We start from the raw sequence: 12,175 nt of genomic DNA on the forward strand, positions 1-12,175 counted from the left end.
TTTTTTGTCTTTTCATTTTCCCAAAACTTTTGGCTTCTGTATTCCGAGAAACCATTGGAATTCGGATTTTTTTTTTACCATTCGTATTCTAAATGCGTTTGGGGTGAATTAAAAATTTTTAAAAAATCTAAAAAATTAGTGGAAAATTAGGCAAAGGATATTTTAATTTTTTGAAATATTTTGGATTGGTGATTGGCATGTGGTATGTTCATTCGGGCACCCGTGACCATTCAAATTCTTTTAAAAACCTATTTTTTGGTCCAAAAATTTAAGAAATCCATTAAAATTTTTAAAATTTCATTGGATTTGAGAATTATTGGGCGAAATTGGAAATTTCGTGGGACGATGGGATTCTCATGAGAATTAGGAGTATTCTAGAAATTATTTTTAGAGATCCTAGAAATTGGTATTTTTTAAAAATATCAATGGTATTTTGGCAAATTTACTTGCTAAAAATTTTCTGAAAAATTATAGGTTTGGAGTGCCATAAGATGGGTTTTGGTGGTTTTCAAAATTAACATATTTTGAGGCCCTAGAAAATTAGGAAAAATTAGGAAAAAAATCATGGTAATTCTTTTTTCTCGAGAATTGTTATTTTCAAGGGATATTTGGTGTTATAGTATGTTTTTTATGTCCTCACACTAAACAAATACAGGTTATTTGCATATTATTAATGCGAGCATACCTTGTATTAATATTTTATTTGTTTGGATTGATTCTAGACGATGTTTTCATGATTTTTTAGCCAATATCTAGCCACCAAATGCTAATTAAAGCATTTTTCTTATGTGCAGTTGTTTCTAGTGAATTAATTTGCTAGAACTTTTGGTTAAGAGGGGTCAAGAGAAAGGTAAAGAAAAGTTTAACCCAGATTCATAGAGAACTCATTTACCATGGCTCATATTGACTTCTCAGTTCAATGACAATGTCGATGACATGATTGATCATCCTAACTCTAGAAGGGAAGATCATAAGTTCCATGAAGAAGAGGATGCGCTAGCAAAGAGCGAATTTTTGGAGGTGACACAATGTCTCGAGGCTACTATAACAAAGTGCCATGATGAGATGGAATCACTTAAGGTGCAGATTTTAACTCTGCAGAAAGCTCTTTTAGCCACCTCATCTATAGCTACCAAAGCAGTTGCTCCGTCTTTTGCACCAAAGGTGTATGGCAGAGAGAAGAAGGAGAAGACACAAGAATGTGTGGATGCCTGGCTTAACAGGTGGAATACATCACTCTTTCACTGATGTGCAAAAATTACAAATGGCACAGGGTTTATTAAAGGGGAAAGCTTTGACTTGGTCGAAGGATCTAAAAGAAGATTCTATTTCCACTACTTGGCTAGGATTTGAAGTTACATTCAAGAAAGAATTTGTCCAACCAGAGGATGAATTCGAAGTTATTGCCAAGTTAGTTAAAAATAGCACGGCTAATCAGTCCTTTGATAACTATGTACAAAAGTTTAGACAGTTGGTTGCTAAAGCCAAGTCTGATGATGATCATACTTTGTGTGATATTTTCATCAATGGATTATCTCATGATTATCAATACGAGGTGCAGAAGTGCAAAGTTAAAACGGCTGAAGATGCTATTCAGGCTGCTCAGGTTTTTCATAAGATAATGGTTGGCGCCAATTCATCAAAACCAGCGTCAAATGAAAAGAAACCCACTTTCACTTATTCAAACAGTGGACAAAAAAGGTTCAATAAATGGATCTTATTGGTTAATCTAGCTGATCTTCAAAACGGAGAGTCCATATGGATTTTATGGAAAATTCTTGATTATACTCTTGGGTACTATGAGCTAGGAACAATTGAAAAGGCTCCTGAGTGAAGTACTAGGTGAGCCTAGAGGGACTGGCTAGGTGGTGAGCGTTCTGGTTGGCCAATGATGCCATAGGTACGCTGAGGAAGGAATGACTGGAAATTGAGGTCTGGGGACCTAAGTGTGGAAACGTTGGAAATTGGATTCTGAAAATGGAATACTGAGGATTATGATGGAAACATTGTGGTTTTATTGCAATTCTGTTTGGAAATAGTGAATCTAAGAAAAGGCAATTTCATATTGGCTTTGTAAGTGGTGTGTCTTTTTAATTTTTGCATGAGAGCCGGCTAGGGAGCCTAGGAACTCTTTTCCCTGGTACCCGGAACAAAACATAACCAAATTTTTATAATGGATCCTATCAATATAGTGGTTGGGCGGTTGGCTAACCCATGGGATTGGATGGGGTTAGGCTAGATCGATGGATTCCTACAATAAAATTCAATTCTGTTCAAGTTACGATAGTTGAAGTAAGTCACAGGATAAATCTTGTTCTATGGAAAAGAATCAACAGCTGTGCCTCTTTTGATGAAGAAAAAAGTGTTGGTCTCTATGAACCAAGTGCAAGTTCCTCCTTGATCCGGCCATGTGATCCGCAGGTTCGGTCGAAATACAAAGGATAGTTAAGACTCTTGACTACGTTAGAAGATTTTCCTAGAGGAATCGCCTATGCTTTCTGGGCGAGGGAAGTTTTTCCGGGTTCGGTTTTGGAAGAGCCGCCGAATTAGGCTCTTGTCCGGACATTCGTGGTGGGCGAGGCCCCGAGTGGGAAGCTCTGCCCTGCATGTGAGGTTGCTACTTCCATTGCCAACACTCCAGGGTTCGATGCACAGAGAGGGCAGGAGTCTCACACCAATAGTAGTTAAATTTTATGTTCTTCTTAGGCTTATCATGTCGGAATGCTCAACGAAAAATGAGACAAGTGCTGTGAGAAACAAAACGCAGAAGTGTAGAGAGAGAGAGAAGCTATATAGACTCTGCTATATACACAAGGATCCAATACAAAATGATGTGGGGGACCAAGGGTGGTATTTATACCGCCATCAAGTGCTAGTCGGGCAGCTTAAAAGCACCCCGACAATAGCAGATATGCCCACCACTGAGTAAATGACTATTTGGCCCAGCATAAATGCAGTTGGCCAGTGCAAGACAACCCCCATGACCACAAAAAATAGGGAGAAACATGGGAAAAATGGGGAAAATTAGAAAACACTCTTGGGCGGGCACACCCATAACAAAGGCCCTCACTGTATAGACAAGAGATGACTGCTAACAACCACTTCAAGGTTGGAGTAACTCAGAGGGTACAAAGGATCTTGGACTCGTTTCGTTGTTCCCCCTCTAGTGTCATAGAAGATTCCAAGATCCTTCGTACCCTGCAGATACCGCAAGATCCACAATCCTGCGTCCCAATGAGTCTTCAAAGGCATATGCATGAATGACATTAGGAAATTTTTGAGCTCATTTTGGGGCCCTCTAAGGAAGTTTGACCGGAATATTCCCTCCAAAAAGAGGCACTAGATAAAATTTTTGCAAACGAACTCCAAATTTGTCGGACCTCACATATTTAGATTCTACTCTTCAAAAGCTATCCCTTGATATATAACACGATAGGGTTCAGAGAAGGGACAAGATAGATACCTAGAAGATTCCTTTTTGCCTAGGAATCTTCTACGTAACATATTTAGATTCTACTCTTCAAAAGCTATCCCTTGATATATAACACGATAGGGTTCAGAGAAGGGACAAGATAGATACCTAGAAGATTCCTTTTTGCCTAGGAATCTTCTACGTAACGTAGAAGATTCCTAGGCAAAAAGGAATCTTCTAGGTATCTATCTTGTCCCTTCTCTGAACCCTATCGTGTTATATATCAAGGGATAGCTTTTGAAGAGTAGAATCTAAATATGTGAGGTCCGACAAATTTGGAGTTCGTTTGCAAAAATTTTATCCAGTGCCCCTTTTTGGAGGGAATATTCCGGTCAAACTTCCTTAGAGGGCCCCAAAATGAGCTCAAAAATTTCCTAATGGCTCAATAGCCCCATAGGAAAGCTCAAGTCCAATTTGGTGTTCAGCAACCAAATCAATCAACCAACAAGCTTCCGATATAGAGATATACGGGCCATTGCTGAGAAGAGGCAAGGGCGAGAACTATCCAAATCGTGGTCATCCGCGCTGTCGGTGCAAAGGTATCCTCAATAGTCGATATGCTAGGCCACTGAGCATAGCCCTTAGCCACAAGTCTGACCTTAAGCTTTTCCACCGACCCATTAGACGTATAATTGGTCTTAAACACCCAATTAACACCAATGATTGACTGTTTTGAGACGGCCGGCCTCGGAACCAACTCCCAAGTTTTATTCTTCTCTATGGCATCCAATTCCACTTGCATGGCTTTCCTCCAAGTCTCCTGAGAAAGAGCTTCCTTAACGGAAGTGGGCTCTTTGTCGTAAATGATACGAGACATCAAAGAATAGTTCACTTATAACATCTCCTCTGAATGACTTTTGTCACAAACTCTGTGCGATCTTCGAGGTCCATCCTCTATGGTCCACTCGAAGGGAAACTCCGTAGCACCTGACTCCCGAATGGTGTCTAACAACCACTTTGGTACTCGAACAGAACGTAGAGCCTCCTGCTAGGGCTCATATCTAGCCTCAGGTTCAACCTCTACAATTGCTTGAGGCTGTCTAGCTAGAACAATAGACTCGGAATCATCCTCATACTCATCTGGCTCTCCAAGAAATGGTGGCTCATCAATAGTGGAAGCTAAAACATGCTCATCAAAGACAACATCTCTGCCGACAACAACCTCATTCCGCTCTGGGTCATATAACCTGTAGCTTTGGAAAGAGAGTTATATCCCACAAATATAAGCTTTCTAGACTTCAAGTCAAGCTTCCCCCTCTACTTCTTTGGAATGTGAACATAGGCATCACTCCCAAACACACGGAAATGGTAGACATCTGGTTTCCTGCCAAAATAAGCCTCAAATGGAGTTTTCTTTGGTACTAAAGTCATCGAAGATCGGTTGAGGATATGGACAGATGTAGCTACAGCCTCTCCTGACAGTGCACAAGGAAGATCACAATGCTCCAGCATCATCCTCGCCATCTCCACCACAGTCTGGTTCTTACACTCAACTCCGCCATTCTGTAAAGGTGAATCTGTATTGGCCAGCTCCCACTTGATGCCATGCTCCACACAAAACCACACACCCTATATATGACAAGGTGCCACCACACCCTATATATGGCTCTATGACTTCCCATGCTCTTGCATATAGGATAATTCACCGCAACTTCTAGTCATGTGATAACCCAAGAGTAACTACGAGAATTGCCACCTCCAACACCCTCCTTCAATTCGAGCACCTCGATCAAACAAAGGTTAGGACCACCCATGACCACATAGGCCGAGCTCTGATACCATGTCGGAATGCACAACGAAAAATAAGACAAGTGCTGTGAGAAACAAAACGCAGAAGTGTAGAGAGAGAGAAGCTGTATAAACTCTGCTATATACACAAGGATCCGATGCGAAATGAAGTGGGGCACCAAGGGTGGTATTTATACCACCCTTAGGTGCTGGTCAGCCAACCTAAAAGCAACCGATAATAGTAGATATGCCCACGACTGAGTGACGAGTCGGCCAGCATAAATGCAGTCTTACATTTATGCAAGACAGCATAAATGCAGTCGGCCAAGATAAGTGCAGTCTTGCATTTATGCAAGACAGCATAAATGCAGTCGGCATAAATGCAGTCGGCCAGGACAAGTGCAGTCGGCTAGTGCAAGACAGCCCCCACAACCAAAAAAATTTACGGAGAAACATGGAAAATTTTGAAAAAAATAGGAAAAGCTCTTAGGCAGGCACACCCTCAACAAAGACCCTCACTGTACAGATAGGCGATGACTGCTAACATATTACACCCCTTCTCGGCATCTTTTCTAGAAGATTGGGTTGATCTTGCCTTTGGCTTATAGCCATCCTAAGAAAAGTCTTTGCCTTTACCATTTTGACTGGCAACAAATGCCTGATCTCCCACATGCATACTAGTTTGGTTTTGTCAAAATTTCTCTTGAGATTACTCTTCTTGAAAGAGAATTGCAAAACAACCAACTCATCAGAATTAAGGGCATTGGGGTTACCCTTCATCATGAGCTGAAGTGTAGATGCAAAACCCTAATATGGATCTGGTAGAGTTGTGAGAACAGTAGACACCAAAGAATTGTCCAAATAAGCCTTATCTCAATACATGCCAATTACTCCCAAGATCTTTAATCCTTGTATTAGGTGAAATATGGAGTACAAAAAGGACCATTTATGATTAATTTTAATGACCTTTTAATCAAGTTTGGACTAATGGGAGGGGGAGCAGGCACATTCTATCCACTAGCTTAAGGGCATTGATAGCTCTACTCTAGCTTTGTCCCCTCACATCCACCTTTTTAGCCCCCCTTGGGCCCCACAATATCTTCTCGACCAAAAAGAAACCCTAATTTTTTTAAAAAAAATAGTTTCTCTCCAAAAAAACTATTTTACCTCCAAAAAGGCACTTCCATATCATTATATAGTGAAAAAAGGAATTTTCAAGCTCTCTAGTCCCTTTCTAAGCTCTCTAACTACTTAATTTTTTTCTCCCAAGCACATGCTAAGAACTTGCTAATTTATCTTAAGTATGTCTTAGCTTACTAAAGGCTAATTTTTTTCTCCTAAACACTTGTTAATTTAGCTTAAGCTATGCCTTAGCTTACTAGAGGCTAAATACTTTTGTTGTCACCTTGTCACCATTCTAGTAGAGTTTGAAGCCAACCAACTCTGCATAGGTGAATATTTAGCTTGGCCTATGTCTTATGTTAAATACTATTATTCTTGTCAACTTGCACAAAAGCGTTCTGGTAGAGTTTAAAGCAAACCATCTCCACATAGGTGCTTATTTAGGCTAGTTATACATGCACTTATCATCATAAGGAGTAAAGAATCGTTGTTAAATGTAAGGAGACTAAATGGATGATAGCACATGGCCTACATTTCCACTTAAGCCCATTAAAATTTGGCAATATACTCAACCTTTGTCAGTCCCTAAACCCCCTTAACACCTCCAAAATTATGCATGTTTCAAGAAATTTATTTGGTCAAATTTGTTTTGAGTGAGTTCTCAAGTTTTCTCTTTTTTTTATAGTGAGTTTGAGAGAGTTTGCAAGTCTTTTTTGTAAGTTTGAGAGAGTTTGCAAATTTTTTGAGATACTTTGCTCTAAGCCCTCATCTCTTTTTTTTATAGTAGTGAGTTTGAGAGAGTTTGCAAGTCTTTTTTTGTAAGTTTGAGAGAGTTTGCAAATTTTTTGAGATACTTTGCTCTAAGCCCTCATCCATATTATATGGCACTTTGATTAAGGATCATTTAAGTAAATGGCTAATTAGTTTTTTGATTTACAATTACGTTATTATTATTGTTTCGTTTTGATGTTATCTTTTGAGCACTGGAGAACGAAAATGGGAGACCACATGAAGAAGCAAAATGTCGCTATTGATAGTATAGGTATTGCTTGCAAAGGCTATTTAATTTCATTGTTTGAAACTGCTAAGATGGACGCTATTGTATGCTAGTGGAAGCTAGGGAGTAAACTCCTAGTGATGACTAGTGAATTGTGTGAAGAAGAGATTGGTCATGTATCTATCAGCCTACATACTAGAGTGTCCATGACATGATCACGTATGTCCACGATCATAGTTGATCCCATTCGCTTGCGGTATAGACTCAGCCCATAAAGATGAACTAGAAATTTTTATCGTGTGTCCCTATCTCCCATGGCCATCCAGGCTCATCTTGTGCCCCACAATGTCAAGACAAGAGTAAAGTCTAGCTACTCTATGTGTGAACCAATATGAGATAACGGACCAATGTACCATGTAACCTATTTGGCAGTGTGCCAAATCTAATCCAAGCCTTCTCTAAACCATTTGGCCTGATAGGCCACCTTCCTGTGTGAATACCAAGATGTCGGGCGTTCGGGCTACTCAACCATGGCTACTCCTCATAATGGGGGAGCTTACAAACATGATCTAGTCACTGCTTGGGCAATACAATATGAGGGTGAAGCATTGATATCCACTAACAAGGACTTTTTATTCTTCTCATGCATTATAGCCACCAAGTATGTAAGGCATTATATTAATTTTTATGAGGTTAATTGAGATCTAGTGATACAACTCATGTATATACGTAAATACACGTATTTATGTGTGTGTGTGTGTGTGTGTGTGTGTGTGTGTAAACACGTACATACACATATATAGATTTAATAATAGCTTCGTCAGTGACTTGAAGACAAGCTCTAGTTAGGACACAATTATCAAGGCTGATTCTACTATTGGGAGAGGAGCAATTCACCCCAAGGGTGGAGCAGGGAAGAAGCCAGTCCTAACCTTATTGCAATTTCTCATAGGGAGTACATTGTTTATTTATTTATTTTAGAGACAAATTAGATTCCTTTGCATGACAAAGATCCAGATAGAAACATCAAAAGGGTAGTAGACAGAAGACCCCTAACAAGCTGCACACATAGAAAGTCTCTCATTTCTGTATGGAAGTGTGGAGTGATCAACATAATAAGCTTCAAGAGAGAGTAGCTTTTGACCAAAAAGGCTTGGTGTAGGACCAAAAGCATCTGCATAAGGGGGGGGCTCATGCTAAAACCCTTACTACACCCTGAACCAATTTTAGCATGTTGAATGTGAGGTCATGGAGAGCCCCCCCTTGCTACACCCTGAACCAATTTTGCATGTTGAATTTGAGGTCATGGAAAGTGCAAAGGCTCTCATTTTTTGGCTCTAGGAGCCTCCAATATGTGCCTTAAACAGCATCCATTTGTTCAGGGGAAAGATACCAAGAACTCCACTTCTTCATCCAAGAAATAAAAATAAACCTCAAAGGCATCCATGTTGGATTTTAGGCATTTCTTAGCTTCACTATTGGTATCAAATGTGAAGACTCAAGCTTTGATCCACATGCAAGGCTTTGAGGGTTTTGTTTTAATAATGCAATACGCTTATTGTCATTGATTAGAGTAGCTCTAAAGCCCAGAAAACAAAGTTGTTGTGGCATAATAGGCACAGATGAAACACACATCCTCGCTCTGTGCTTTTCCTGTTTTAGTCATGAATGTTCCTTTTTTTTTCTAAGCATAATGTGATCATTTCAGTGAGTCAGTTGAAACAAAAAGAAGTGTGATCAACAGGCTGCCTAACAATGGCAAAACCATGCTATGTGTGAACATGTGGGATGTGTAATCATAAAATGCAAGATTAAGGAAGTAAATTACTGCTTTAGTCACTTGAAATGCTACTAACAATAAATCAACATGGCAAGATTATATGGATGGGCCTCATTCACCTGATACCAAAGGGGAGTGGTGGTTGTTCCAGAAGATGTGCAAAAGGCATGCCATGCTATGAATGGTGCTTCTATGCAGTACCACTCACCACCACTTTCTCCCACACCTTAGTGAAAGCTTGGACTATGAGATCATGATGCTCAAGAGAATTGAGTGATAAAAAGCATTGCAGAAGTCCCTCAAGCTCACTAGAACTGCAAATGTGGTTCTGCAGAATCATGTCCACCATGGAGTCTGTGAAATCCACATAAGGGTCATGTGACCTCTTCTCCACTGCTAGACTTTCCCCAACTGCTTTCTGCACACTCTTATTATCTAATGTGTTTAGCACAAAATTGCCCTTAATCTCACAAGGAAGTATAATTGTCTCTGTTTTTGTCTCTTGATTTGTAATTGGCTGCTGCCCAAATGCCTTATGATACTTCCGTCTTATGGATTTTGCATCTCCTCTCTTGCTTTTCCCATGGTTCGCCGCTGATTTGCACTGCTTTCTGTCAATGGGAATGTGCTTTTCTGTTGAAACCCATGGCTTTGCATGGGCTTCTAGATCAACTGAAGTGTTCGAAGAGGCAACATCATTAGTGTCATTTAACCATGGACTGTGAGATGAAATACTGAAAGTCTCTGAGCTTGCATAAGAATCTACCTGCAGCAAGGACTCTTTCTCCTCATCAGAGCCTAATTCGCTATGATTATCACAGCCAATCTCTTGATTATATAGATTAGATGCTGATCTATGGCTTTTCTTTGCTGTTTCTTGATGGATTCTACCTTCTCTCAGCCATTCATGAGCCAAGGATAACCCTTTTTCTGCATTTCTAGTATCATGTGAACCCCACTGGTTAATCTTGTCAACTACTCCATAGCTTGAAAGAGAAGAAGACTCACTTGGTCTGCCTTTGTCAGTGAAGAAATTATCATCCCTGGCTAGTGATGAATGCTCTTTAGACCATGTGCTGATTGACCTTGTATGAGTTAATGTAGGGTTACTCACAATTGGAGGTTTTCTGGTTGATTTTGTTCTATCCATAGATGCACTCAACTGTCTACTTCTCACAGATAATGTGTTTTTTGGCTTCCTGTTTATCACCAAATTATGCTGCTTGGTAGTTGACGTTGAAGTAGACCCTCTATGTGGTGTTGCATTTTGATTTCTTCTCATAAGGATGCGAGTCTTGACCAATCCTTTTTCTACATTCACTAGCATGCATTTGCATGCCCCAGTCCATCTTCCTCTTGAAGCTTGTAAGCTGCCTGTTGTCTCATGATCCCCTATGACATTCACATGGTTTGGAAGGTCATCCCTACATCCTTTGTTTGCACCATTTGATTTTGGGTTCTTCTCAGATTTCTGCCTCTTATAGCATCCCAAATTAGCTGCAATATGGGCAAATTTGTTCGGTTTGTGGTGCCCATCATGGGCTTCAAAGGCCAGTAGATCCTTGAGAGCAACAGGAGTGGAATGGCCAATGGGTGAGTTTGTTAAAGCAGGAGAGGGCAATGGGGAGAGTGGTGAAAGGGTTAATATCTTTTGAGATAGAAGAGAGGGCAATGGTGAGAGGCAAGGATCTTCTCGTCGTACTGTATCGGGTATGGAGAGAATGCCTGATACATGGAGAGGGGACTTTGGCACATTTGAATTGGTTTTGGCTTTGGCTGAATTGAGTTGTTGTTGAAAACCATTTGCCCTTCTCTTCTGAAAGCCTTTTATCCTCCTCAACCCTCTAAGCCTGTTTAGCCATATCTTTAGCCTCATTTTATCTAAATGGGCTATGGTTTATGATGGATGATATTCCCCCAAAAACAGCTCTCATACTGACCATCAAAAAGATGGCATTTCGCCCACTAATTAATGATCTAAATTGCATCAAAAAGGCTCTTATTGAGCTCCCTAACTATCATCAAAGCTGTAAAAACCTCTTATTAATGTCCACTAATCAATCCCCATAGGTGCATCAAAAATCCCTCATCTTGCCCATCTTCCAATTATTAAAACTGCAATGAAAAAGCTTGCACTATGCCCACTAACTCAGATGCATTGGTTTCTTGAAGGCTGATGATGTATTATAGGAAGGGGGCTAAGAATCCATCATCATGAAAGCTTGCTGAATAGCAAGGGCTGGAAGCCATCATCAAGAAAGCTTGATTTTGATGGGCTAATCAAGCGAACATGAAGGAAAGAAGGATGGGCTAAGCTAAAAAGCTCAAATCATAGCCTAGTAGTAAAGCTTCAAAAGCTATGGGGATCAATCAAGTGCAAGTGCTGCGAGTTTGTTATAAGGGGAAGGCAAGGGAAAAGCAAAAAGCAAAAAAAACAAAAAACAAAAAAAAAACAAAAAACAAATTTAATTTGGGTTTTGTAACTGTGAACTAATCAAAATAATGCTGCAGGACTCAAATACCAAGAGAGAGAGAGAGAGAGAGAGATCTAAATTGGGGGAAAAAATTACCCGTGCTGGTACTATGCTGTCAATCCTCAGTTTCTTTGGCTTTGTGCTGGTCTCCCTCCCCTCTCGATCCAGTATACAGAGAATGAGTTGATCGGATTATTTCATGATAATCAAATCCACCAAATTCCAATTACAGAAAATTTTCCCACAAAAGGGAAAAAAATAAATTAAAAGCATTAAAATTTGTCGAAAGGAGAAATTTGGGCGCCAAATTCCCAATTTTCCCCCAAAAAAAAATTTGCCATCATGGGTACCCACTTTCTCCCACGTAGCTAAATTAACTGAACCTTAATCATTTCGTCCTTCAAAGTTCACACTACTTCATCCATATCCCATCCCTCCCTAGGGCTACACACTTCTTTTCTTTTCTTTTTTATTAGACTTGAAATTGTAGGAAATTGCGAATTTTTACATCCGGCTTGTGTGTATAACACACACACCACCACCACCACCAGTTCAGGGTTCAAGGGTACACATCCACCTGCAGCTAGCGAGGCTCGAACCCA

The 12,175-nt window shown here is 40.1% G+C and overlaps 1 protein-coding gene across 1 annotated transcript; it reads right to left on the reverse strand.

Annotated features, from left to right (window-relative positions):
* Positions 1–9,130: 9,130 nt before the first annotated feature.
* Positions 9,131–11,880, reverse strand: LOC147640235 (uncharacterized). Its single transcript, XM_086778303.1, has one exon. It carries the CDS (start codon positions 10,973–10,975, stop codon positions 9,290–9,292), a length of 1,686 nt encoding a protein of 561 aa, XP_086634429.1. The 5' UTR covers positions 10,976–11,880; the 3' UTR covers positions 9,131–9,289.
* Between the last annotated feature and the right edge of the window lie 295 nt (positions 11,881–12,175).

The sequence above is a fragment of the Cibotium barometz genome, chromosome 3 (assembly GCF_041138505.1).
Source record: "Cibotium barometz isolate CiBa-2024 chromosome 3, ASM4113850v1, whole genome shotgun sequence".
Classification (NCBI taxonomy): Eukaryota; Viridiplantae; Streptophyta; class Polypodiopsida; order Cyatheales; family Cibotiaceae; genus Cibotium; species Cibotium barometz.